Raw genomic sequence first — 27,784 nt, 5'->3', positions numbered from 1 at the left:
TTGTATAAATCAATGGGAAGGGATTCATTTCCTCTTAATAAAAATTTAGATGGCAATACATGGTACATCATTACCACTGAAGAAAATATTAAAAAAATAAGTGTTTTTTATTATTCTGATTGCTGCAAGCATTTTAAATGTAGAAAATACATTTCATTTTGTATCATATTGCATTTCTATACATGTAAATAAAAAAATAATTATCAAAGGGCAATAGAAGATTTTCTCTCTCTCTTTCCTATACACATTTAAATCATTACATTTACATAACTTGATACACAATAACATTACAGTTACATAAGGTATTAGTTGCATAATTTTGATAATATTTCATAGGTTAACTTAAAGGAACATGTTTAATGTTTATCAATAATTTTGAAATGAATAGCTGTTTTGGTGGTGTTGTTTTTTTTTTCATCCCAAAATTGTAGAATCATGACTTTTTTTTTTCAAATTGACTTCTTTGTTCCTGTGGATTTTGCACTTCAACTTCATATTGGTCATCTGTTCAGTTTACACTTACAGTTGAAACTTCTGAGGCTATACCTAAAAAAATAAATATCCTCGTCATTCCATTGGAATTTTACAGAAAATGGGTAATATTTTTATAGGTTTGATTAATAAATGATAAACAGTACTCTCACCACACATGTTGTCCCCAACTTTGACATACAGATATCCATTATTTCCAAAATCTGTTCCCCAAGAGTTCCTCACAATGTAAAATGGAATTTCACCTAATATAAAATATAAGGTTAGATGTGGTGATGCTTTGTGTACCATTGTTAAAACTGCATTCACTCTGGAATAATAATCTGTTTAACAATGAATATTCAGGCCCGTAGGAAGCAATTTCAGTTTAGGGAGGGCACAGCCATACATTTTTCAGTTGACAGTTGAGGGGGCACTACCAAAAATTTCCTGACAAGCAAAAAAAAAAAAATGTCATCAGCCGTTTTCATTGAGGGGGCACAAGCATATATTATCTATGTTTACTATTAGTAATCTATATATCCGCAAAATTATTGCCCCCCCTCCCCCCCTGTTCCTATGGCCATGATATTAACAATGGTTTGAAAAGCAGTATGACTGATAAATTTTATTGAACACATTCATATCAAGTCTAACAAGAGGCCCATGGTCACAGTGCTCACCTGTATTCCCATGGCTGTGCTATTCTTAAATAGATTTTTCCTCTTTATTCACAGGAAAAAGGAGTATTCTACTTAAGTATAGTAGTGTGGTCCCTTTTTACACCCTTGGTTTACCGTTTAAATATTAGCGTACGGTATTTTGATTGTTTTCATTGTGTATAACGAAGTATTTCTAATTAAAACATTGTGTATTTATAATGAATAATTAAACATATCAAAAAATACAAGCCTATTTTTAACATCTATCGCACTAAAAAATCCCGGAACATTTTCACCCAATCAGACTACGGTTTCTCTATTACATGGAAATGGGCGGAGACATTTAGATTAGATACTATAAAAAGAAGATCTTGGAATTATATTTTTCGTTCAAAGACGAATATTATATGTTCAAGATTCACAATCAACTACAAATACAATTTTCTATTAACAAAACTTTGGCAATAAAAGCTATAACAAGATGAACCAAACAAGTCCATGCTGATCGATATAAAACTGAGTACGTTTCAACTGAGAACTAGCACGTTTACTGGGGGCATTTACCCGTAACGATATAAATCCAACGTGGCTTGCTATGATTCTAAACAGGTCATAAAGAGGTTAATCGCATGTAAATGAAGTCAACAAAGAGATTCAAAATCATAATACTTTTAATTAGAAAACATAGAGCACAAGGTTGTTCAACAAAGATATTTTCACTCAACCTTTACACATATAATATACACATTATATTTCAAACTCGACTCTGAACAAACCTGTGCTCTCTGTTTACGAAAGCTTTGAAGTGTGTACCTGTCACTGATTTCTTTTGATATTCATGAAAATCGAAGGACCCTACCTTCAACGCGCAGCTTCGTATGCTGCCTATATCTATTGTTTGACATTCTTAGATGATGATTCAAATAATAAAGAAATTAGTTAATAATAAAATTTAATTTTTAAAAATTTTAATAAACGTTCGAAATTTGACGAGTAACCGGGGACCACAGATAAGCCTTATTGAGACTTGTTCTTTGTACATGAGAACAAGATTTTAAAAGATATTTTCCTATATATTCCTAAGTAAAACTTTGATCCATTTATGAGGCATCACCATAGCCAAAGAGGCAAAGGTTTGATGAAAATTCAAATCTGAAATATCTGAGGATGCTTCCATATTAATATGACAAATTATGGTCCTGCTGTTTGTGAAAAGAAGTTTTTTTTTCCAATCAATACAATGTAAAACTTTGATCCCTTATTGTGGCCCCTCCTACCCCAGGGGCCATGACTTGAATACAACTGAATCTTCACTATGTCAGAAAGCTTTCACTTAAGTTTCAGCTTTTCTGGCTGTGCAGTTCTTGAGAAAAAGAGTTTTAAATGACCCCAGTAATTTTTCACTACACTGTATATCTTAATTATCTTCCCTTAAAAGAGTGTGTGGCTCTTGATTTGAACAAACTTTTATCTCCTTTATTTAAGACTTGTGTCAAGCTTAATTGATTTGGTTGAGTGTTTCTGTAGGAGAAATCATAAATGTTAAAAGTTTACAGATGAACAGACAGATGGACACCAGATAAAATGTGATCAGAAAAGATCCGTTTTGAGCTCAGATATACTAGTATACACACTAAGGTAAAAAGGTACTTACCTGTCAAATCATAGCCTACAATCTGTACAGCATGATTTAGCTTGTTCTCACAGTGGTACTGAATTATCCCCCCTAAGTAATGGTTCCATGTTGTTGCATCCACAGCCACCACTAGGGGGCCAACAAATGCCAACAACTGCAGCATAGATTGTTCCACTCCAACATAACTGTCAAAAACATGTTCAATGATTGATTCAACACTCTAAGCTTCTGCTCTTGGAATGCTTCATATAAGAAAGGATGTTAAATGCAGACAAGATATTTTGGTGATATCAGGCGCAGATCCAGGAATTGAAGTTAGAGGGGGCGCAAAAAGTAGGCACGGGGTCTGGGGCATGGTTGTGGGTTCTAGAGATTTTGTAGAGTAAAAAGTGAGGTATACTGAGTAGACATTTTTACATTTTCTTGATGAAACTATGATTTACGCTAACTTTGACGATTTCAGGGGGCGCGCGCCGGGTACTCATAAATATTATTGCTCCAAGACCTTGATCTTGCTGAATCATGGCTACAAGTGCATAAGGTCTAAGCAACCATGCTAATTAAAACCAATACACATGTATATATTATTCCCTTTGAAGAAAGAAATTGCAAATATTTATGCTCAATACTGAAAGAGTTTTTTTTTTTGATTTCTGGGTATTTTTACCTATTGCAGGTGAAGTTATTTATAGTAACCCCTCTAGAGGAGTTGGTCAGGAGCTGACAGTAGTCTGAGGTATCTGTGAGTGGATATTCCTCCTCATAAACCAGCAGGGACTGGCTCTGTAATGGTACAAAAACAACATTACAAATTCTTCATTTACAGTCTAAGCTAAAATTATATAAAAAATAAATTACCGGGGTTTCCATCTACAGAATTTACCAACTTTGACAGATTTCAGGGATATTTTTTCCATTTGTATATGTTGGTTTTAGTGTCTGGATAAAGGCCTTTGTAATTATTTTATTTTATGTTTTATTAAGGGATACCATGCTTTAAGCAAGATACCATGCTTTATGTTGGGAATGCATATAATATGAGAAATAATTCCTGAAACATGTGATAAAATAAAAAGTAAAAATGACATCACAGTAAAGAATTTTACAATGGATGGCTCTGTAGCTCTTTGGTATATCTATCTGAATGATCCATTCCAGAAAGCTGCAGCTCTGAGCTATCTAGACAATGAATTTATTATTTAGATCTAACCAGGAAAGGCCTGGTTTTACCATTGTCTAATTCCTACACCTTTAAGCCTCAAGTGTGATGGAATACAGAAAGTGGTTCATCGACCAATACTCTGATCAGCCCAAAAATTGTCATCTTGAAAATTTCAGCTCTGCATATTCAGGAACTGAAGCAAGACATCTCAAAGGTCATGGGTGTATAGCTCAGGAATTTTTAAGTTATTACAAAATGGTTACAGAAATCTAAACTGTATGCTCTACATGTATTTGCTCAAGAGCAACAATTGACTACATATAACTTTCTTGACTTACTTTGTTTAACCACAACAGAGCTGTATAGGTGTCTCCACCAGCACATCCAGCATTTCCTACCGAGCAGTCAATGACTTCCTGTACACTTAGTCGAGGAGGGGTTACATTGTGGGAAATTGCGTACATAGATTCAATGGTTTCTGTTGTACTAAAAGCCCTAAAACAAAAAAAAAATTAATTAATGATTTAACAGAAAAAAAATGAAAAGATCTTGCTATAAAAATTAGTATGAAATTAATGTATTTAAATGAAATTGTCAGCGATAGTGAAATCAACATAATAAAACAAATAGTTTTCTTTTTCATTTTATACAAGCATCTATGAATAACCTTGGCTGTCTTACAAGAACATTTTTTTAAATGCTAACAAGAAAATGTTAAACATTGTACATGTTGTATAGATTACAAAAAAAAAAAAAATCTCTAACATTTTGAATTGTTAATAATATGAACTTACCAACACCCTCCACATTTGTTTTGATTCTTGATTGGAGATACGTAATTTACTCCACTATGATTCCTCCTAGAAAAAAGATATTTACCCACAATCTTACATCATTATCACAATAGGTGAACTTACAGACAATCCAATATAGTGTCTTTTCCATTTTAGAGAAATTTCAGAAATACAAGGTATAATCAAACAAACACAAATAAAAAATAAAATCTTAATTATGAAGCTCTAAGGATGAGCAAATTTTTACAGGATATACATGTATTGAATTTACCAGTCCACTTTTTGTGGTATCTGGGATGAATAGATTTTGGGTAATGGTGTCTTTTTCCCCAGGTATTTAATTTGTCTTTCCTTTATTGGCTTTAAATCACTCAGGTATTGTTCTGCAAGTCAAATACACATATTACATGTATAAGAAATCAAATAAAATTAATTGGATTATATATGATTACATTTAAATACTTCAATTTGTAAATCTTTCAATCATTAACTTGTCTTTTTTATTCTACCAAGAACAATATGAAAATATACAAAGTACACTGTAGTTATGATGATAGGAGCTAAAAATATGTAATTAATGAAATTTTTTAATTAGAATCAAGTCGATAACACAAGCATTCCCAATCTTTGATTAATGATCGATGTAAATAATTAATAATATTTATTTTATCTCCTATGTATACAATTTATCACATCGGTCGGAGAGAGCACAAATGGAAAAATCAAAATTTGAATCCCTTGTGCACTCTTTACCTTGCACTACTGATCTTATTAAGAGCATGATGTTATAGTCTTCATCTGCAACATCACAGATCAGGGGACTATATAGGTAATGCAAAGAAATGTCAGAAATCCAAAAATGTGAGTGATTTGAGTCAGGGACCTATACGCGACCCTGTTTGAGCTGATAAGCAAGAGGCTTCTATCTAACAGTAATTTTTAGTCTCTGAATTTTTTTTCCTTTAAAAAGCCCAATGACACCATAAAAAGATATCCAATGCATGCAAAATCGAGACAATATATTAGGCCTACATTTATACCTTGTCACGTGTATAGTATAACCAGTGACATATAACAATAATATGCATCTACAAAATGATGAAAATGTGGAATCGGCCTCAAATATTAATACTCATAATAATAAAATGGCCAACTTTTTATATGTCACTGGTATAACTGAGTGTCAGTGATTGATGATTAATGATAAATGCATTACTTTCAAATTCCTCCTGAGAGAGATGTGAGAACTTAGTAGGTCCATAAGTTGCACCATTTGCTTTATTTAAAAATTCATATCTCCTTGAATTCTTCTGAAAAGAAAAAAATATGCTTATGCTAAAAAATTTATCTGTTCATATTAAAACTTCCTGCTGCATGTCTAGTAATCCGCCTATTTGAAAATAGTGATTTTAAAACACACCTCTGATTGTACTAGAGTTCTTTCATCAGCTGCATATTTTTTTGACTGTTGAAACTCCTTCACAAAAGGACTTTTTGTGTTTATACATTGTAAAAAACCTAAAAGACAAAACGAAAGTAGGCTGTATGGTGTCATTTTTATATTATTTAAAACCGAACACGTTGACCAGATATTTTAATTTAAACCAGTTTTTTTTTTTTGAAGTGTGATTTGCTAAGCTCATCCTATTATTACTGACAACATCACTTTCATGGTTACTTTTTAAAAGTCGGTTTCACTAAATTATTTTTCTATTTCGGAATAGTAAATGCCACAGGTTTAGCCTCCCTTTTCTACTTCCTTTTCAAGCCATCAACATGGCGAATCCCGTCAGCAAGAAGAAAAAGGTCTGCTTTGCTAGTATTTACGCCTTTGTTACGACATTAAAAACAAAATATGTCCCAATAAATGATAGTCAAATGAATTAAGCATGTTTTTATGTTCTCACTGGAAGTGGATGTTTGGATTTAAGCGCGATACGTACGGATTCAGTTGGGAAAGACGTTCACAGCAATCTCAAAATGTCACGAATGCTGCACGGAAAAGACCTTTTATGATGAGAAAAGGACCTATAAAAAATATTTTAGAGAAAATATGATAAACATATAACAATATCTATCTGCATCAAGCCAACGAGACTTGTATAGCATAAATGCAAGTATTTGGCAACTGGTTAAAATGAGGGGAAATGGGGGGGGATAGAATCATGTGAAATTGTATTGATAGTATGTTATTTAACGTCCCAATCGAGAATTTTATTTTCACTCATAGAGAGACGTCACTGTATGCCAATGAAGGGCTTCAAAATAAGACCTTCACTTGGCACTCAGGGCCTTAGTCCGAAATATCTGACGTTTTCCAGGCTTTTTTCACGATTTTGATATTTTACGTGCCAGGAAAACGTCAGAACCGGCGCCATTACGAAAACTGGAAATTTCGCCGTCTTCAACCGGACCTGATTTTAGATACTTGTGAACTGAATTAAATGCCGAACTTACAATTTATCAATAGCACAATGCTTCTAATACTCACCAATATCGATGAAAAGAAAATATAACTCTACATTTCGATACAGGTCTTGCAAGATTTTAAATGCACGAATTGTAAACAAAACTCGAGGGTCTGATAAAATGTTTTCACTGGACTGTATATTTTATAAACAAACCATAAAAACGATGTTGATGAGTACTAAAGGCATTGTTCTATTGATAAGTTGTGAATTCAGCATGTAATTCGGTTAGCAAGTATCGAAAATCAACCTGAGAATGCCGCCTCCAGTTGGAGGCGGCGAATTTCCAGTTTTCGTAATGGTGCCGGTTCTGACGTTTTCCTGGCACGTAAAATATCAAAATCGTGAAAAAAGCCTGGAAAACGTCAGATATTTCGGACTATCAGGGCCTGAGCGATGAGGGTTCTGATGATACCTTGTCAATGCTTACTGTGGCAAGGGACCTCAGTTTTTAAGGTATCCTCCAAAAGACCCATGACTTTCACCTCTAATGCCAGGCGCTTGTTGAAAGAACAGTCACTACCTATGATTACATCTTAGGTTTGAAGCAGTGCGACAAATGAAAATTGAACCCGGCCTCCCTGATCATGAAGCGAACTGTAAATGAGAGTTTTATTTTCAACTGAGTCTTATATACCCATGAAAGTTTACAAAACTAGAACTTACCAATTCCTCTAAATATTATTGTGACAATGTCATGCTACAATGATATTATACACAAATATGCAGTGATGTCAGATGCACACACAAGAGGTTTTTTGGAACAAACTATACACTTTACTTGACAACATGTTTACTGATATCAAGAGCATGATTTAATAAGTGAATCTGTTTAAAGTAGGCATGAATATAGCATCTTATAAAATTGCTGATCAGGCATCATCTTATTTAGTAATTAGATTGCCTTTTGCAGTTTGTTGCAGATGGAGTCTTCAAGGCTGAGCTGAACAATTTCCTGACAAGGGAGCTGGCAGAAGATGGCTACAGTGGTGTAGAAGTTCGTGTGACACCAACACGCACAGAAATCATTATCCTGGCCACAAGAACACAGAATGTCCTTGGAGAAAAAGGCAGGAGGATCAGAGAACTGACCTCAGTGGTACAGAAAAGGTTCAACTTCCCAGAAGGAACAGTTGAGGTAATTTTGACTGATGAATAAAAATAAAAGAATCAGTGTTTTCCCTAAGAACCGGCTACCGGCCAATTGACCACTTCAATTGATATAAATGCCACTTAGAAGTAAAAATTTAAAACATAACTATTATAAGGTCCACAGAGATATTATTCATAAACCTCAACCCCTACTCTTTTATATTAAATGAGTCTCAAACCCTTTACTTTGAAATAAAGGGAAAACACTGAAAGAATTCATGTTGATAAAATTAAAACTTTTGCCTCCCTTGATATTAAGGACAACATTAAGGATGTGTAATCAAAGTTATCACAATTGCTGAGGGAAAAGAGTACAAAAATTAATTAACTGATTCTATTGTAGCTTTATGCAGAGAAGGTAGCACAGCGTGGTCTGTGTGCCATTGCACAGTGCGAGTCTCTTAGATACAAGTTGATTGGAGGCCTGGCAGTCAGGAGGTAATGTTAATGTATATATGATTTCTTTGTGAATTTAACATTAGACAAGTCAAAGACATGTCAGTTTTTGTGAGTGCTGAAAATGCTCATATTCCCAGTTTGAGGACAGGCTTCTTTATTTGAGCAGTACTGTGGTAACAATTGGGAACATTAATACATCATTGCTTTGTATTACAGTCGTAATGAAATGGTTGTACATGGTAATGGTTTTACATAAATATTAATGCACTACTTAATACTGTAAAATAAGACAATTTAGAGCATACTTGCAGTGATTGGGAAGGCCACCGAGGTCAATGGGACTATGGCGCAACTGTCAAAGTTTTTAATGGGCCATTTTGAAAATGAATGGGCCATCTATATATTCTGATGGGACATTTTAAGAAAAAAACAAAATGACAACAAACAAATAAACAAATATGAAATGGAACACGTTTCTACATTAACCAAATTTTATTTTTCATGTATGCAGTTTATCACATTTAAATGAACCGCAACGATATAATTTTCTTTGATCAATATCGTCAAAATTTCAATTAAACATTGGAAATGAGTGAGGTAATGTACCTTTGTTGTCCTATATAAAGCTTCATGTAATAGGAAGCAGTTTTTGCCGGGTTTTAACCAATGAGATTTGTTGTATTAGAATGACTTTTTAAAATGAAAGTAAAACAAGCAAGAAAGTCGTACGCAATTTATTTCCAACATCTATAAAATTTGATTGCGCACCTTGGCGCCACCAATGGTTGATAAAATGTGCCATTTTTCACTTCAATGCGACTATGGCGCGTGGTGCAAGCCCTTCCCAATCACTGTACTTGTTTAGTGCAAGTGTTTCTGCAGTATTTTTGGCAAAAATGAAGTATATTGTAAAGTAAATTGCTCTAAAATTGTAAAATTGAATGCCACACAGAGTGTGATCTGTATATTAAAGGGTAAAAAGTACCTCAAGATTAATCAAGTGTGACAATTGTCCACACAGACTGAAGTAATAGAATGCCCAGAATAAAGGTATCCCAGAAATATTAGTAGAATTATTTGAAATGTGCAGAACATGGTATTATTACTATGTTGATTATTGTATTAGTAAATTTAAAAATATACTGCAGATTCACTATTTTCCTGTCAGATACAAATAAACACATATGCATAGTGGACAAAAAATTGTTAGTGAATGTACATGTACTTGGTATACAAAGTAGTGGAGCAAAAAAGATAACCAAATCTTGCAGGAAAAAAAAATGCACAACAATACTCAGTGTACAAATATCATTGAGCCTTTTTTTTGACTGATTTTTTGAATGATTTTGATGGAAGTATTTGCTTCATCTATATGTAGATATATGTACAGGGATCGACATTGACAGTTGTCCGAATGCCTGGGACAAGTAAATTCTCAGTTCGGGCAAGTGAATCTTACGACGTACTTGTCCGATCGGGCAAGTGAATTTTTCTCGTAGAAATGTACATATTTATTTACTTTACATTAATTTATATAAAAAAACCCAATAAATTGAAGACTTGATTTCCGCCAGGTACCTGACTGACATTGTTTTTGGATTAGGAATTCCTTGTCAGCATTTCTGGATTATACCTTTCATTTGAAAATCGGGTTCGTTTTTCCGTTTTTCCCCGGTAAATTTGCTGTTCATCTAATATCTTTGTTAACTTCTTATTTGAAAATTATATTATTTATTCACTCACAGAATATAAGTACAGTGTAACACGATGTATCCTGATCAAGGTAAAAATCGATGTATGTTACTTCAGCGTTGTTTCATAGTTATCTCAGAAAATAACGATTCACAAAAGAATCCTAACGAAAATAATTTAAAATAAAATGAATTTTATTAAAACAGAGGGTTATTGCTATATGGCAGTGTGTGTTAACAGGTTAAATTTACAAGTAGAGTGGTATACATTTATGTACAAATGCAGCATTGAAATTTTTTTCAGGTAGCTAAACTTTCCAAATTGACAGTAGTTTATTTGGTCACATTTTTTCTTGTCATAACATTTACAGTAATAAAAAATTTCTTCTGAAGTTCTTTCCTTATTTTGGGCAACCAAGTTTTGCGTTCGGACAAGTCGAAGTTTGAGATCACTTGCCCAAAGGGCAAGTAAATCTGAAAGTTAATGTCTATCCCTGATGTAATTCACTTATTGCGAAAAGTGCTTAAATTCCCAATTTGCGGACAGTCTGCTTTATTTGAGCAGCACTGTGGGAAAAAATTGGGTATATTAATACATCATTACTGCAAATTTACAGTCATCATAAAATGGTTGTGTACAGTGATGGTTTGACATGGCATGATATTTTGATAACATTGTCAGTCACAAGAAATCTATAAGTAATAATATTAAAACAGGAATGCTGCCAAATTTGAAGGAAAATAAGTCTTTCTTATGCTTTTAAAATGTTCATGAGTGTTCCTTTTTTATAAGGGCCTGTTATGGAGTACTACGATTCATCATGGAGAGTGGTGCTAAGGGCTGTGAAGTTGTTGTATCAGGAAAGCTCAGAGGACAGAGAGCTAAATCTATGAAATTCGTGGATGGACTTATGATCCACAGTGGTGACCCCATTAATGATTACGTAGACACAGCCGTCAGACACGTCTTGCTAAGACAGGGTAACTTCTTTACTTAATAGAGAGATTTACTTAAAAATTTGTTCAGTAGCTTTTCATGGAGTGTACAGCTAAATGTTTTGCACTGAAAGGTAATTACAGGTTTGCTTGACAGTTGTTTAGTAATACTAACATAGTTTTTGTCTTTTTTCAGAAAAATTAATCCAAGATCGTTTTCTTTTTGGAAATTACCTTGCATAAAATCTACATATGATGCCCTTCACACTGTCATTTGTATGTGTAAAAGTGCTAAGCCTTGTTGAATTGTTTGTAGGTGTGCTTGGAATTAAGGTTAAGATCATGTTGCCATGGGATCCCAGCGGTAAAATTGGTCCAAAACGACCACTGCCTGACCACGTCAGTGTGGTGGAGCCCAAGGAGGAGACAATTCCTGCTCACCCTTACAGTGAACAGAAAGGAGCCAAGCCCACAGAGGCCCCTGCTGTACAGGCTTAAAAGGTAGGTACAGAAGCCTAAATAGGGGGTAAGGCAGGCTAAATGCCTGGTCAATAGACCCTTGCAAATTCAAGAAAAATTTGTGGCAAAAAGTTTTGGATAGGCAAAAAATTAAGCTTTTCTTAAGAGAAAGTATGATTGGCTTGTTCTAACCAGAAGTAAATCCATCACAGTAAAATTTGAAGGGAAAAAAAGTATGCAAATAGATAAATTCCTTCAGAATTAAGATAAATATTTAGTATACTAGTTGCATTGTTGCTATAAGTGAACAATTTTTGAAAGAAAGTTTTAACATATTTATATATATTTTTGGTTAACCTACTGATGTTGAATTTTTTCCTTTCTTTTTCAGATTTGGTAAAAGAGACTTGTGTAAAAAGAAAAAAATAAATGTGAAAAAAACCTTCAGAGCATCTTTTTGCCTTTTCTTTGAAAAACCCAGTCCAAACAGAAAGTCCATACAGAAAGTCAGATGTATAGATTTGGTTCAGTGATACAAATAGGCTTTAATATAGATGTAAACTAGATTCCTGTGGTGGAAAAGTAAATTGTTTTAAGCTTCTGAGCCGAAAGCATAGTATCTGATCAAAATTTGTTGTCAGCAGTTGTTGTCGTTAACTTTTAACATTTTTTTTTAACATTTTCATCTTCTTCATCAGAACCACTTGGCCAATATCGACCTAACTTGCCAGATAGTATCCTTGGGTGAAGGGGATTCAAGTTTTTTACAGTTGAAGGGCTACAACCTCTTTCAAGGGGAGATAAAGAATTATTGAAAAAATAATGGAATCTTTAGAATTATTCTCAAGAACCAGTAGGCCAGAAAAAATGAAACACTGTGAAAGCTTCAGTACATAGTGACCGTTCACGGTAGCTCAGTCGGTAGAGCGCTCGCTCCGTGGTCGGGAGGTCGTGAGTTCGAATCTCGGCCGCGACAGACCTAAGTCGATAAAAAATAGGTAGCAACTGTTCCTTCGCCATGTGCTCGGCACTTTGAAGTGAAAGTTGCGGGTCCTTCGGATGAGACCTTAAAAACCGAGGCCCCGTGTCACGGCAGGCGTTGGCACGATAAAGATCCCTCACTGCTCAATGGCCCTGAGTGCCGAGTAAAGGTCAAAATTTGAAGCCCTTCACCGGTATATGGTGACGTCTCTATAGGAGTGAAAAATTCTCGAATGGGACGTAAAACAATGTACAATCAATCAATCAATCATTACATAGTGTAGTTTCAAGTTTTCATGACTCGCAGAGGTAGGATGGGGGGTCACAATGGGCCATCAGAGATTAACTTAAGATCTGACAACGTTGCTCGAATATCTTTTGTATCTCTTCGTAATATACAACAAATTAATCATAATTGTTATTGTCTAGTGATTTTTAAAGTGTATAAGTAGATAAAGACATAAAAAAAAATTGTGATTCTTGCAATGCTAATGATTTCCAATATTATATAGTATATGGCGTCCTTTGGTATCTTGCACAAATACCTGGTAAGGTACATACCATAATTTATGTGAGGAAACTTGTTAAATTAGCAATACATCAATTACAAATTCTTGGAAAAAATTATATATATATTATTGAGAAACGTGTTGTCTTTATATGTATATGAAAAATCTGATTTTCAAGAACAGTAAAGCCAAGATTTGTTGAATTTTTTTGAAAGCATATTCAGGAAGTGTAGATTCAAGTTTGTTGAAATCATGACCCCTGGGGGTAGGATGTGGATACGAGCATATAGTTTTGCATAGGAAAAAAATTTTTAAATCCAAGAACAGCAAAGCCATGATTAGGAATATTTTTATTGAATCATCCTCTAGGTAAATTAAAGATAGATGAAAGCTCAAGTGAGCTTCTATGATCACTGGTTGTCCACCATCTGTCTGAAAACTTTTCATATTTTCGACCTCTCAAGAACCACTTGGCCAAATTTTAACCGACGTTGGCACAAAGCATCCTTGGGTAAAGGGGATTCTTAATTGTTCAAATGGAGGGCGAAGTCTCTTCCAAGGGGAGATGATCAAGAAAAGGCAAAAATAGGGTGGGGTCATTAAAAAAGCTCAAGAACCACTGTTCTAGAAAAGATGAAACTTGTGTGAAAAGTTTCCTGAGGAAGTGTAGATTCTAAATTGTTCAAATCATGACCCCCGGTATTAGGGTGGGGCCAAAACAGGGGATGAAAGTTTAACATTTTCAATATATAAGAAAGATCTTTAAAATCTTCTTCTCAAGAACCAGTAGGCCAGAAAAGGTGAGACTTAGTTGCAAGCTTCTTGAGGAAGTGTAGATTCTATTGTTTTAATAATGATGCCCAGGGTTAGGGTGGGGCCACAATTGGGGATGAAAGTTTTACATTGAAATATATATGAAAAAGTTTCTTCTCAAGAACCACAGGACCAGAAAAGATGAAACTTGCGTGAAGGCTTCCTGCGGTAGTAAGTTCTAAACTAAACTATTCAGCTTGTGGCCCCCAGGGTTAGGGTGGGGCAACACTAGGGGATCAAAGTTTCACATGGAACTAAATTTAAAAAAAATCAAGGGAATATAAAAATTTGATGAAGAACAGCACGATCAAAGTAACTCAGGTGAGCATTGTGGCCCATGGGCTTCTTGTTTTAATTCATGACCCTCAAGGGAATACATGTATAAAAATTTGATGAAGAAAGCACGACCAAAGTAACTCAGGTGAGCATTGTGGCCCAAGGGCCTCTTGTTTAATTCATGAACCTGGGGTCAGGATTTAGCTACATTTTATAGAGGAATGTGTAGGTAAAATCTCTAAAAATCTTTTTTTTTATAGGAAAGCAAAGCCATGATTAGTCATACATGTATTTACATTGAAGCATCCTCAGGTGGTGTAGGTTCAAATTTGTACAGCTTATGATGGCTTGGGGTAGGATAGACCCTGAATATGTGATCAAAGTTTAACATACGAAGATTGGGGAAAAAATCCGCTGGTGAAGAACAGCAGGCCATAGTGACTCGTGTGAGTGTTGTAGCCCATGGTCCTCTTGTAAATTGGAATTGTTAGCATTTACAGGGGCCAGTAACACACTTTGCTTGATTTTATGTGATCACTTTATATGCAAACAAGATGTATTTGTATAAAACTGAATCCCCTGTATGGTAGCTTATGGCAAAGGTTAAAGTTTCTCAAAATGCAAGTCAAACTCCAAGGTCATGAGATCAAAAATGTTGGTACCCAAAGAAAGGTCTTGTCTCAAGAAATATACCTGTAAAATATGAAAGCCCAAGAGCACCAACCATTGAAAATTTATGGCGAAGGTAAAAGTTTTTCAAAAGAAGGTCAAACTCCAAGGTCAAGGACAAAAGGTCAAAACCTCGTACTCAAGGGAAGGTCTTATCACATGTGAAACATGAAGGCCCTAGCATCAACTGTTCAAAACATGGCCAAAGTTAAAGTTTTTTAAAGTAGGTCAAACTCCAAGGTCAAGAGATAAAAAAATTTTGGTACCCAAGGGAAGTCTTGTCACGAGAAATATAAATGTGAAATATGAAAGCTCTACCTCCAAATGTTCAAAAGTTATGACCAAGGTTAAAGTTTTTCAAAAGTAGTTCAAATTCCTTGGACCGTTCACGGTAGCTCAGTCGGTATAGAGCGCTCGCTCCGTGATCGGGAGGTCGTGTGTTCGAATCTCGGTCGCGACAGACCTAAGTCGATAAAAAATAGGTAGCAACTGTTCCTTCGCCATGTGCTCGGCACTTTGAAGTGAAAGTTGCGGGTCTTTCGGATGAGACCTTAAAAACCGAGGCCCCGTGTCACGGCAGGCGTTGGCACGATAAAGATCCCTCACTGCTCAATGGCCCTGAGTGCCGAGTAAAGGTCAAAATTTGAAGCCCTTCACCAGTATATGGTGACGTCTCTATAGGAGGGAAAAATTCTCGAATGGGACGTAAAACAACATACAATAAGAATTAATATTTCTGTTGTAACTACATACTAGTATATGTAGTTTGATGTTTCATAAAAAATTGACTGCACTATTACATATTGGCACATATACTGTGGTCGGCAAAAATATATATGATGCGAAAATTAATTTGCATACTTCGTTGCCTAAAGTATTGTTTGAAAAATATTTTGACTGGATAGGAGAGACAGAAACAGAGAGAGAGAGAGAGGGGAATTCATGTAATTAAATTGCATGAATATATACTATTTGTGTTGATTGCATCATTCTCCCTTTACGAAAGCCCATTGAGCTCATTTTCGTAGGTTAAAAAAATATATTTTTCGCGTTATAACGCGAAAGTTTCGCGTTCTTTCTCGTTATAACGCGTAACTTTCGCGTTATTACGCGAAACTTTCGCGAATAAACGCGAAACTTTCGCGTTATAACGCGGAATTATACATATATAGTCATGTTACTCGGGAACCTGTGATCTTGACTGACAGATAAAAAACGTGAACGCAGAGGGGGACTTCTATGAATTTATAAATGACATTTCTTCAGAAGATGTAAAAGAGAATTGATGCGAGAAATGGATAGATTAATGTTGATTTTGCATTTAATCTCAAAACCCTACTAATTAATTAAATGAATATTCATTTAAAGATTTTCTTGTTTTTCAGTTGTTGAATCCAAGAACTTCTTTAGACTAATTTTTTTTCTCTCAGGAAGATCTCCACTCGTTGCTTTCTTTAAATAAATTGTCAATGTTTTCGTAAGTAATGGTATGACCAAGTGGTGCAACCTTAAAATACAATGTTGTATTTCTACAGTGAGTCTACAGGAGATGAATCATTTGATACGAATATTTGTCATCCAATTTTCACATTAGGTTACTCATGTGATGTGACACAATTGTTCCGTGAAATATAGAAATTTACCTCATTGTTGACAATTTTCTGAGATTTTTTATTTCAAATTCTATAGAGAGCGTTCAATTTAATTAAAATTAGACTTGTATTTTCGCTCCTCTACCATACATTTCAACACTTGTATTGAACAGCATTGAGAAAGACAAAATGTGACGGCAAAAAAGATTTAGAAAGAGGAGAGACACATTCAATAGCGAGAAACATAAAATTTCAGCTTGTGATAATCCAAGTTCAAAATAGTCTTTCGTTTTTCATTTTAATGAATAAACTAGATCATTAAAGAGTAAAACAAACTGTAGACTTATGCAAATGTCTCTGTTTTACAGGGAAAGTTTCGCGTTATAACGCGAAAGTTTCGCGTTTATTCGCGAAAGTACGCGTTATAACGCGAAAGTATCGCGTTTATTCGCGAAAGTTACGCGTTTATTCGCGAAAGTTTCGCGTTATAACGTGAAAGTTACCCGCTCTAACGCGAAAAATATATTTTTTTTTACCTACGAAAATGAGCTCAATGGGCTTTCGTACTCCCTCTTCAACATGTACATGCGCGGATATAGAGGGAGGTGGGGGAGGGGAGTTTGCATAGTTTTTAAAAGTATATATACGGAAGCAAATATATAATGACTTTGCCCCCCCCCCCCCCCCCGAAAACGTGAACCCTACTATCACCACCACGAAATGGGTGTTACTCATGTTTGGGAAATGGATTTTAGGGGTTTTTTTCTTTCTTTTTTTGTTTTTGTTTTTTTTTTTTTGTTTTGTATTGTTTTGTTTTGTTTTTTTTTTTTTTTTTTGCTTGTCAAGAATTTTTTGTCTGGATTTAATACGTGTTTGGGATGGGAAATTAGTTTGTTTTTTTTATTTTGTCAAGAAGTTTTTGGGATGGAAATCCCCCCCCCCCCCCCGGAAAAAATTCCTGGATTCGAGCCTGATGTATTTTAAAAACAGCATTTTATTGCATGCCCGTAGGAAGCAATTTCACTTTTTTGGGGGCACATCCATACGTTTTCAGTTGGGGGGGGGGGGCACTTTCAACTACCAAAATTTCTTCGACAAGCAAAATAAAGGGGGAGGGACATCAGACGTTATTATTGAGGGAGCACAAGCATATAGTAGCTATGTTTTCTATATTATTCTATATACAGTATCGGCAAAATTATTGGGTGGACACCCTCCCCCTTGGTTCCTAAGGCCATGTATTGCATTAAATTTGCTTCATCAGAGTTGAAGTTACAACTGTGTGTTGAATTTTTTCTTTTACTGAACATGCAATCCCATGAAAACTAAAGATGTAATTTTCTATTTGAACACTGTTTTGTGCAAGCTCACCATCTCAGTATACACAGTCAGAGAAATTCGGACTAAATTGCACTATATCACGATTCATGATACATTCCTTCTTGATTAGTCCGTGTGATTTACACATCAATTACATTCATAAACCTCAACAAAAAAAATAAATAAAGTAAAATAAATAAATAAAATACTAAAAATAAAAAAAAAAATAAATCCTTAAACAACCCTAAATATGGGGCGACAATGTATGCAGTTGAAGGCAGGCACTTACTTTTCGTCTGTGACAAAATGTACATGTTTCTTACTCAGCCGGTTATGCGACACCGGCGACAGTATGTGCCCATGAACGACAATATGTGCAATGAGGTTAGGTACATATTGTCGCCGACAACAAAATGTACCGTCTGCTCCCCACCCCAACCCGAAATATTAGATCATCGGTTGACCAATATCTAGTTAATGCATCAATGATATTTCTTTTTCCCAGAAATAAATTATAAATTCATTTTTTAAAAATTTTCTTTTTGATTACTTATAAAAGTATAACATGATTAGACAGACTTCAAAACAGAAAATATCAGGAAGACATCCTCAACCCTTTAATTAAATCCTTTTAATTCAATACATTTTGAATTTGGAAACATTTTGTTGGCTTTTATATTTTTTTTAAAATAAGCATGGTCTTTATTATGAGAATGTTGACTTTCAACAAAAGTCTGAACAAATGCATTTTGTAAATTTGTCACGACACATGCAGTCTTTTGTCTCCGTGCGAAGAACATATTCTCTAGATCTATAGGAAGCAAGGAATGAACGACAACTCTGCGCAGAAGATTGAGTACTTATCATGATGACGTTTTTCCGATTATGACGTCACTTTATGGCGTTTAGCTTGTCTTACCAGGTTATAACGGCTAACAGCCTAAAACAAGTGTAGTGGTATAATAATAATGTAAAGAATGACATGAGAGGTAAGATATCTGACAATTTAATTGTTCTACGTTTGTTTTCAATATATGTTTGTTAATAAGTGATGACGTCATACTTGGTAACTGCTAGGGAGCGTTGCGTTGTAGTTACCGTTGTTAGTTACTCACTTCTATCAGTAGAGAGTAGACGTGTTTTTTGCATAGCAACAAAAATTGCAAATATCATCATGAAAAGGCAAAGATCTGCAGAGAGAAAGAACAAGAGTGTGTCTAAGAGGGTAATGCATCAGCAAATAAATCATTTACTCTCCAAAAACTTTTTTTCTACAAAATACAGCACATTTTAAAATTCGCGATAATTTGAACTGAGAAGGGGAAGGGGGCAAGGCTTTCTATTTACCTTGATATTTGTAATTACATACATGTATATTACATGCATGTATCTTTGGCTACAGTGAAGAAAAACATTGAATAAAAATTTCATTTTCAGAGCATAGATCATGATTTTGTAAATCTATAAAGATAAATCGGGGGGGGGGGGGTGTTTATAAGAATACGATTTGGGTTAGAACATGAAAGAAGATTACATTACGTACAAAGAATCTTGAAAACCTGTGCAACCTTAAAATTTCTTCCTTGTTTGTAAATGCTTTGAATTTCTTCCGATAAAAAGTTCTATTGTTGCTTTAAAAAAGGGGGAAGCTGTCCTCTACATTGCGTACGTTAAAATACTCTGCTCCCCATGCCCCCCCTCCCCCGCCCAAAAACAATTGCCGTATACTATAGAAAACATGCATATGTACATGTAGTTACTTTATGATTGTCCCCCTCAATAATAATGTCTGTTTTTCCCCTTTTTAAAATTATGCTTGTCAAGGCATTTTTAATTGCCATATGGCTAAAAATGTTTGGTGCCCCCCCCCCCCCCCGAAATTGCTTCTTTCGGGCCTGCATGTAGAGGTTAAAGAGGGGATACCATTTAGTGAGATGTACTCGCTGGAGGTATTAATTATTAGAGGTAAATGAATATAAAGAAATAACAATTAAGGTCAGACGATACGTTCCTCGAATATCTATTTTAAAATTGTATCTCTTCGTCACAAAAAGGGGGGGGGGGAACCTTTCAGTGAACATTTTCATTAGTAAAAGGTTATGTTTGGGGAAAAAGTGGGGGGGCACACCCACACCCCCGTTACTAAGTGCCTGATTATTAATATAAAAAGTATTAATAATGAGGCACGTATTATCAGGGGGACCCCCTCACTTTTTCCCCAGACATAACCTTTTACTATTGAAAATGTTCACTGAAAGGCTGCCCCCCCCCCCCACTTCTTGTATTTTAGTTCAAACAAATTATTGTGAAAGGAATTTGAAACCTCCCCCCATGAAGTAGAATTTCCGAGTATGGACGATTTTCCTTTCAAAAACGATACTACGTGCCTGATAATTATCATCGTGTTATGATTTTTAAACTGTTCTCAAGAAGTCTTTGAAAAGAAATTCCAACAAAATTATGATAGTAGCAATTCAAGTGATTAATATAAGATTACCGGTATATAGAAAACACCACTCTCTGGTATCTTGTACAAATGTCTGGAAAGGTACCTAATATTTTTTTGGGAGTCGTTAAAGTAGCAATGCTTTAATGAAATTTTTTTGGGGGAAAATGATATATTATTGAGGAACGTTTCGTCCGACCTTAAAGTAACGTTTTTTTCACATGTGTAAAAGCAGAATTTTTGTTATTTCTAGCGCCGTATAGAGCCCTCTTCAGATGACAAACAGTGGTCCGAAGTGATGCTGAGTCTGGCGGCTAAATCTGCTGTAAGTCTGTCTGTTTGTCTGTCTCTCTCTCTAAGTCCTCTGTCTCTCCAAATTTTCAGTAGTAACTCCTGTTATTTCTCTCCAGTGCAAACCAGTCTTTGCTTCTGCTGCTCAGGGATGGGTAGAGCATATTGAAGACTGGGTAAGAATCTGTGTGGGAGCATTTTATTTACCCAACACAAGGACATATAAATGCACATTGATGTCCAATCAATATTTTTCTTTTAGTTGCATAAATTCTTACAAGAGTTTTATACGATTAATATCTTGTTGCATTACTTCTTTTCCCTTTTTAGCGTAAATTGACCAGTGCCATCAACAAGTCTGAGGAGCGTAGGGAACTTCCCACCATACCACAACCTACGCACCAGGTTAGTGTCGCACTTATTCTCAACGATAGAGCAATCGGTGGCATTTCAAACCTTGTTTTTAAAAGACATGACAGATATTTTAGATCCAGATTTTTATTTTCCTAAAAAAAAAAAAACATAATGAAAAGATCGATATTCAACGGAAATCAGAACTATATCCACCGAAAATCCACAGGAAATTAAAAATATTCCAATGCTGACCCCCCCCCCCCCCCCCGAAAAAAATCAAAATTCATTTTGTATGCCTTTGTATGTGGTCTTGGGCTAGAATAAGGGGTCTTAAGATTACCTCGCCAATATTTTAATTGCGAGTGGATGGGTGGGTAAAGTCTGTTAGATAAGATTGTATCTCGTTGGGTTTCCAGTTTTCACAATACACATGTATCTCGTTGGGTTTCCAGTTTTCACAATACACATGTATCCCCTTGGGTTTCCAGTTTTTCTGGGAAGTATGAATGTTTGAAAGTGTCATTTTGGCTACCTTCTCTGTAAATATAAAATCCTGCAAATTCGTACGGGCAGACCCCCCAAACCACACCCCCCCCCCTTCCACTGGATCTGCTCTTTAAACCTGATCTTTGTTTTATTGAAACTATTTAAAAATGAAATTCACGTTGTGATCAATCTTTATAGATGGAGTGGTTGGCTAGAGTCAATTTTAAGCACAGAGCAGTGCGTCGTGACGTACCAAAACATAGACAACACAAAGTCTCCAAGACTCAGGACTTGAACACCTCCTTTTACGTCTATTAGTAAGGAGATTGTTTTTAGTAAGTAGAACTAATGAATTGACATAATTATGTCTGATTTGTCGTTTTAAAAGGTCAATTTTCTATTAAATTATATTGGGCTAAATTTTAGAGATGTGAGCCCTTTAATGAAATTAAGAATATGTCTCCTTCAGGGAATACACCTCTTGCTTAAATATTTATTCCCATAACTCTTTTTTATTTTTAAAATTTCTACTCAATCTGCAACTTCTGTTATCTTACAAATTATTTATACATGTACAAGAAATTTTATATTTGTAATTGTAGGTAAAGATGCAAAGATACTTTGTCAACGATGAACATGAAACGTTTATGAATTGTACAAAGACAGTGTTGCATGCTTTATGTAGACGTTGCTTCACTTCGTTGTGCGGGCAATTTGAGGCAGAGTGACTTCCCTTTGTTCTTTAACGGGGAAAGCATGCTCCAACACATGCAGAAGAATTTCCCGTATGGCAGATTCCACATGTCATTAAAAGATAGCCTTAGAAACCATTTCTGATCGATGATTTGCATCACGCCTCTTTTGGAAAAGGGGGTGGGATATGACTGTACAGTTACAGAAGTGTATATACTAGTATATATATATATATGAATGCATTTTCTGTTTTCTTTGCTGAGGCATTGTTTATCTGGCAAGTTTTATTTGCCCTTTTTTGACAGAACCCACCATTTTAGCAACTGTTACATTTTTGAAATTATATATATATATATATATATATATATATATATATATATATATATATATATATATATATATATATATATATATATAAAATATCGACTGAGAAATAAATTTTGCATGGTGTTTTTATTGTTATAATAAAATGTATTAAAAAAATTGACTTTGATGTTTGTATTATTTCTTATATGGAAGTTTGAGATATGTCAGCCTTACTCGTCATTGTCAACGAATTAACTCACCGCAATAAAGTTTACTCTCGAGCAATTATACATTAAAGAAAGCATCTTTATCTCAATTCATTAATTAAGTACTGACAGTGTTAAACATTTAAAAAGATATTGCCCCACACGATTTGAATATGCAGAGCTATACCATTCTGAAGATATACCTTAAACTTTTGAATTGAGACATAACTCTCTCTAAGAAGCATTAAATCACATTGTGTGCAATTTAAGATATTATATTTTCCCCACACAATCTGAAGATGCATGGCTATGGACGTATTTCCAGAATGGGTCAATATCACCCACTTTTGGGTTGCCCCACACCATTACTCCGAGATGAATCAATTGACAAGGGTAGTGTGCAAGATATGATCCACGCGCATAATAGATGGACGGACAAACGGACGGACGAAAAGCGTTGAATTGATAATTATACAATTAGTCAACAGACGGGGTATAAAAGCGGCACTCAGTTTCGCATTCCATTTTTCCCCTATTACATGCATCATTTTTGGAATATTTGTGTCACCTCTTACATACAGAACTCCATAATCGGACTGCTTAAATTAAGAAGTTTTTAATTTGTTCAAGAAATAACTTTTTAAGGTCTATGGAATAACGAAGGATAACAAATTAAGGTAGATGATTTCTCCTGCATCCGTCTGTCTCATCTTTCCATCCATCCGTTGGTCTAGCAATTCTCAAGACAGTTGTTCTACATTCGAGCCAAGATTTTGGATTGTGTATGGATTTTCTACAGCTCTTTCTCCCGTGTCCCACCGGAAATGTTTGCAGGACTGCTTGAGAAAAAAAGTTTTCTCATCAGCAAATTTTCTATAATTTTTGGATGAATAAATGCAACACAATTTTATATGCTAAATAAAAAATATGTATTTAGTTTGTAACAGGTTGTCTATACACACAGGAGTGCCTTGTTACAACGCACTTTGAAAAATTACGCACTTTGAAAAAAATTTTCAAAGTGCGTTAATTTTGGGACCACGTTAACGCACTTTGAAAAAAAATATTTCTTTTCAAAGTGCCTTAATATCGACCATATTAACGCACTTTGAAAAAAAAATATGCACGGCTTGGTCAATATTCTTGCAAATTTTAGGTATGATAAATAATTATTTGAACCTAGTTGGTGATGACGTCAGGATCTGAGATGGTTCTCGTAACTATTATAAAAGGGGAATGGGTCTTTTAGAAATAGTGGAGGAATGATTGTTTAATAGTACAGTTTCGTTTATTTTTTTTTCTTTTTTAAATTTTATCCAGTCTCTAATAAGTTTGGTAGATGTACATGTAGGTGTCGATAAGTGACTTAAAGCATCTCATTTTTCTTAGGGAAAAGGGAGCAATTATGATTTTTCCATACCATGAAAATTCTCTCTCTCTCATCTATCTTTCTATCATATTCATCTATCTATCTATTGTTAACATATATGAAACAACGTCGACTGAAATTTTTTACCTCGTTCACTAATAACTTTTTCTCAAAAAAGTTATGCAGTCAGATTACTTCTAAATCTGTAATTTGATATCATAAAAACGCTAGACATGTCAAATAGCATGTTTTACTTACCATGTAAATGCCTATTTTCTAAGGAATCATTGTGGATACATTTTGAATGAAGGTTATGCAGCTCTCTTCTTTAATATATTAGGGTGCATATTTTTTTCAGGAAAGCTTATCTAATTTTTTTTTAAATCTATTTTTACGTTAAGTAAAATTTATTGAGAGAAATAATATCAATGTCATACCAGTTATGAAAATACATATATTTGTGTGGGAAAGATTGAGAGTTGGCTGAGGGACTTTCTACCTGTCTTCTCGTTCTCGATGAGGGCAGATCAATTCATCAGTTTTTCTGAAGAAATATAACAAATTAATACTGTCTATTACAAAAAATCTAAGTCCAGAATTTATTTTATACGTATTTTTTCAAAGTGCGTTAAGTGTCTCCATGGTAAAAAATGTTTATGTACACTCTTAACGCACTTCGAACAAAAATTTCAAAGTGCGTTGATTGTGTCCCAAATTTAACGCACTTTGAAAAATTTCTTCAAAGTGCGTTGATTTTGTCCCAATTTTAACGCACTTTGAAAAATTTTTTCGAAGTGCGTAATTTTTTCAAAGTGCGTTGCCACAGTGCCTAAAGAAGGTAAATATGGTCTATGTATATTTTAAAAGCAATTACTCCAGTTCATAAGACTCTTCATAAAAACAGCAAATGCAATGTACATGTATTGTAGTCTTCAAAATATCCAAGCCGGCTTACTGCACGTATAAAACCATTCATATTACTTTAAAACATTCTCATCCAATATAAAAAGTCAATTTTTAATTACAGTTGGAACACGGATATCTCGAATACCTTGGATATGTGGAAGTGATTTTGAAGTCGCAACTGCTTATTCTTAAGTATTTTACCCTGGATATCTCAAATTCTCCGTTATCTCGAAGTATTTTTTCGAACCTTTTGAGTTCGAGATAACGAGGTTTGACTGTATTTTGTTAATTATCACGAAGGGATCCAGTTGTATAAACAGAGACAACAAATATATTTTATCATTTTATTTTGTAATTTGTATAGACTCACAATGCACTATAACACCAGCCATTTCTACACTGCACATGCAGATACATGTACACAGTTTCTTTCATCTCTCACATCATATGATTCATATACATTATAATATAAAAACTGAGACCAATGAAATTTATTACTGGCTAAACACATACAGCTAAAAATCACCCTTAGATGAAATGATTAATATGAACACATTGAACACTTTCTATTTTAATACATCTTGTACTAGTAATTGAATGTTGTATCACATATATCATACAAGAACTATATAACCTTAGCCTTTATTGACAATTGTAAAATATGGGTTTTTGTTGCAGTGTCCTTTCAACATTGAATTTTTTGCCACAACCTTAAAGTGTAAGCACCATATTAAATGTCATCAAAATTACTATTTCTTCATTGTAAAATTATGAAAATTATACATGTATGTCATGGGAAATGTATCAATGCAGAAAAATCTACCAGGATTCACATTTATTAACAGGAAAAAAAATGTTTTCACAGTTTGATAAATAAAGCACTTTTGTACAAAAAAAATTATATGTATATATTATTATTTTTGATAAATTAAACTTTAAGATGCATTCCTAGCCACTGTGTTGTACAACCAACTATTATCATTAAAACACATCTCTCCAAATGAGATGTCTAAAATTGATCCAGTGCATTCATTAAACACAGCTTATACCTGTATATTCATCATCAACAATTATATTCTCTACAAAACAAATAACAAATTCATTACACAACACTTTAAAAAGGATGTCAATTATACTCAAAATCACAACCAGCAGTATAATCAACATAGAATAAATAATATAACAAAAGTTAATACCTATCTTGGTATCTTTACAGAGTGAAATAAATGCATGCATAACACAATAATCAATTTGATGACAATCAATCAAAATGAGGGGAAAATACTTTGGATAAAATGGTGGGTGAAGCTGATTTGCTATGTACAACACAAAAAAATTGTATGAACAAATGTTTTGGCAGATCTATTTATATCACAATTTAAACATCTACAATGAAGGGATGGAAAGAGAGGCTAAAAAGAGAAATTGCCATTTAAAATACATTGTACTAAAACATTTATAAATCCATCAATGATGTTTAGTTCCATGCCAGGATTAAGCTAACACTTACATGTATTTCTAGCACCATGCTATTTTTTTGTATTAAAGCAGCATTGTATATAAAAGTTTTGTACTGTCATGGAAGATGAGGTTAGAGGTTAAAGGTAAGATCACAACACCAGAAGCATGGCAGGGATATTTTCATCACACTGAGAATAAATGACTTGTATGGCACATTTACATCACTAGACACGACACACATTACACATTTGTATTTCTCTCTCCTGGGTTGTTCAGAGGTGTACTTTCATCGATATTATCATCGCAACTCTCCTCTTCACTTAGATTAACCTCACTGTCCTCGATTTCACACAGGCCTGAGATGTCAGACACGGACGCATTTGTAGATGCATATCCTCCCAAGGACATGCTCATTCTGTCTATGACAGAATTCCTGACATTGTATTCACTGTCTGTAATACCCCCATCAGAAACAAAACCAGGGGCTAACTTTTTAGTGTTAGGGAATCCATAAGTCACAACTTCTTCATCATTGTCAGATGTATAAAATTCATTCTCATCACATGACGGAGGTTCTGGCCAATCACTGTGCGAGTCTCTGTCACCTGACACCTGCTCATGTGATTGGGTAAAGCTGTGATTTGGTAGATACTGATTGGGGTGTGTAATTATCTGATGTTGAGGGAGTTCATAACTCTCCTCTTCCTCCTCCGGAGTTTGAGGAAGTCCTAGCACTCGTCGATAGTTGGGAGGACTCATGTAGCACTCCTCATTATCATACTCATTGTCCGCAAACTCAGAATCACCCACATACTCAGACTCAAGAAGTTCTGGGTCCGTGTAGAGGACAGAGTCATTGATGGGACCATTGGGAAATCCTATGTGAGTGTTGGACTCATTGCTATGGGGACTAGAACTTGGAGAATCATGGATTTCATGGATTGGAACTTCACTGATGTTTGGAAGGGATGGTCTAGGGGCCCAGTCAGAGGCATCCCAGTGATAATCTGAAAAAACACAATGAAGGGTGAGACATAAAGTCACACAGTTTCAATGCACATTGACTACATACATTAGACTTACATATACTCAATTAACAAAAAAATCTTGCTTTAAAGCCAAGAGCAACAAAGTTTAAGTTCAAGATCAAAGTAAAATATAGGCACTTGCATCATTACTTTTCATATAAATTACCTGACACGGTGCTAAAATATGTTCATATACAGAATATACACTAAACTTTTATTATTGATACTGATATTTGTGGTTACATTTT

General features: G+C 34.6%; 4 protein-coding genes across 8 annotated transcripts in view; 2 read left to right on the top strand and 2 right to left on the bottom strand.

Moving 5' to 3' along the window:
* Positions 1-90: 90 nt before the first annotated feature.
* Positions 91-25,841, bottom strand: LOC133192975 (cathepsin O-like). Its single transcript, XM_061328974.1, has 10 exons — positions 25,831-25,841; positions 6,146-6,266; positions 5,942-6,035; positions 4,997-5,108; positions 4,726-4,791; positions 4,270-4,426; positions 3,437-3,552; positions 2,788-2,954; positions 645-737; positions 91-546 (listed from the first exon to the last, which is right to left on the bottom strand). Exons 1-10 carry the CDS (start codon positions 25,839-25,841, stop codon positions 509-511), a joined length of 975 nt encoding a protein of 324 aa, XP_061184958.1. The 3' UTR covers positions 91-508.
* On the top strand, positions 6,468-12,277 carry LOC133192209 (small ribosomal subunit protein uS3). The gene is made up of 6 exons (XM_061328180.1): positions 6,468-6,531; positions 8,107-8,331; positions 8,689-8,783; positions 11,229-11,416; positions 11,688-11,872; positions 12,222-12,277. The coding sequence occupies exons 1-5, from the start codon at positions 6,502-6,504 to the stop codon at positions 11,867-11,869; spliced, it is 720 nt and encodes a 239-aa protein (XP_061184164.1). The 5' UTR covers positions 6,468-6,501; the 3' UTR covers positions 11,870-11,872; positions 12,222-12,277.
* Positions 19,125-22,584, top strand: LOC133192730 (uncharacterized). Its single transcript, XM_061328733.1, has 5 exons — positions 19,125-19,215; positions 20,690-20,761; positions 21,058-21,132; positions 21,766-21,902; positions 22,170-22,584. Exons 1-4 carry the CDS (start codon positions 19,165-19,167, stop codon positions 21,883-21,885), a joined length of 318 nt encoding a protein of 105 aa, XP_061184717.1. The 5' UTR covers positions 19,125-19,164; the 3' UTR covers positions 21,886-21,902; positions 22,170-22,584.
* Positions 25,378-27,784, bottom strand: part of LOC133192210 (protocadherin Fat 1-like) — a 45,997-nt gene continuing 43,590 nt past the window's right edge. For all 5 annotated transcript variants that reach the window (XM_061328181.1, XM_061328184.1, XM_061328182.1 and 2 more), the window contains one exon: positions 25,378-27,515. In XM_061328181.1, coding sequence (XP_061184165.1) covers positions 26,749-27,515 — 767 coding nt within the window. In that variant the 3' untranslated portion in view covers positions 25,378-26,748. The remainder of the gene's footprint in view (positions 27,516-27,784) is intronic.

The sequence above is a fragment of the Saccostrea echinata genome, unplaced genomic scaffold (genome assembly GCF_033153115.1).
Source record: "Saccostrea echinata isolate AGI-Se365-2 ecotype Australia unplaced genomic scaffold, CSIRO_AGI_Sech_v1 ptg000025l, whole genome shotgun sequence".
NCBI classification, from domain to species: Eukaryota; Metazoa; Mollusca; class Bivalvia; order Ostreida; family Ostreidae; genus Saccostrea; species Saccostrea echinata.
This window is presented reverse-complemented; position numbering and strand designations above follow the sequence as displayed.

Excerpts from the sequence above, each read along its gene's own strand:
- LOC133192975 (XM_061328974.1), bottom strand. Across the intron at positions 5,109-5,941 it reads CTCTCAGGAGGAATTTGAAA|AACAATACCTGAGTGATTTA; the intron begins GTAATGCATTTA and ends TTTGACTTGCAG. Across the intron at positions 4,427-4,725 it reads AACAAATGTGGAGGGTGTTG|GGCTTTTAGTACAACAGAAA; the intron begins GTAAGTTCATAT and ends TTTTTGTTTTAG.
- LOC133192730 (XM_061328733.1), top strand. The coding sequence starts at position 19,165 with ATGAAAAGGCAAAGATCTGCAGAGAGAAAGAACAAGAGTGTGTCTAAG. Across the intron at positions 20,762-21,057 it reads GTCTGGCGGCTAAATCTGCT|CGTAAATTGACCAGTGCCAT; the intron begins GTAAGTCTGTCT and ends TTCCCTTTTTAG. Across the intron at positions 21,133-21,765 it reads TACCACAACCTACGCACCAG|ATGGAGTGGTTGGCTAGAGT; the intron begins GTTAGTGTCGCA and ends CAATCTTTATAG.
- LOC133192209 (XM_061328180.1), top strand. The coding sequence starts at position 6,502 with ATGGCGAATCCCGTCAGCAAGAAGAAAAAG. Across the intron at positions 8,784-11,228 it reads GGAGGCCTGGCAGTCAGGAG|GGCCTGTTATGGAGTACTAC; the intron begins GTAATGTTAATG and ends CTTTTTTATAAG. Across the intron at positions 11,417-11,687 it reads ACACGTCTTGCTAAGACAGG|GTGTGCTTGGAATTAAGGTT; the intron begins GTAACTTCTTTA and ends AATTGTTTGTAG.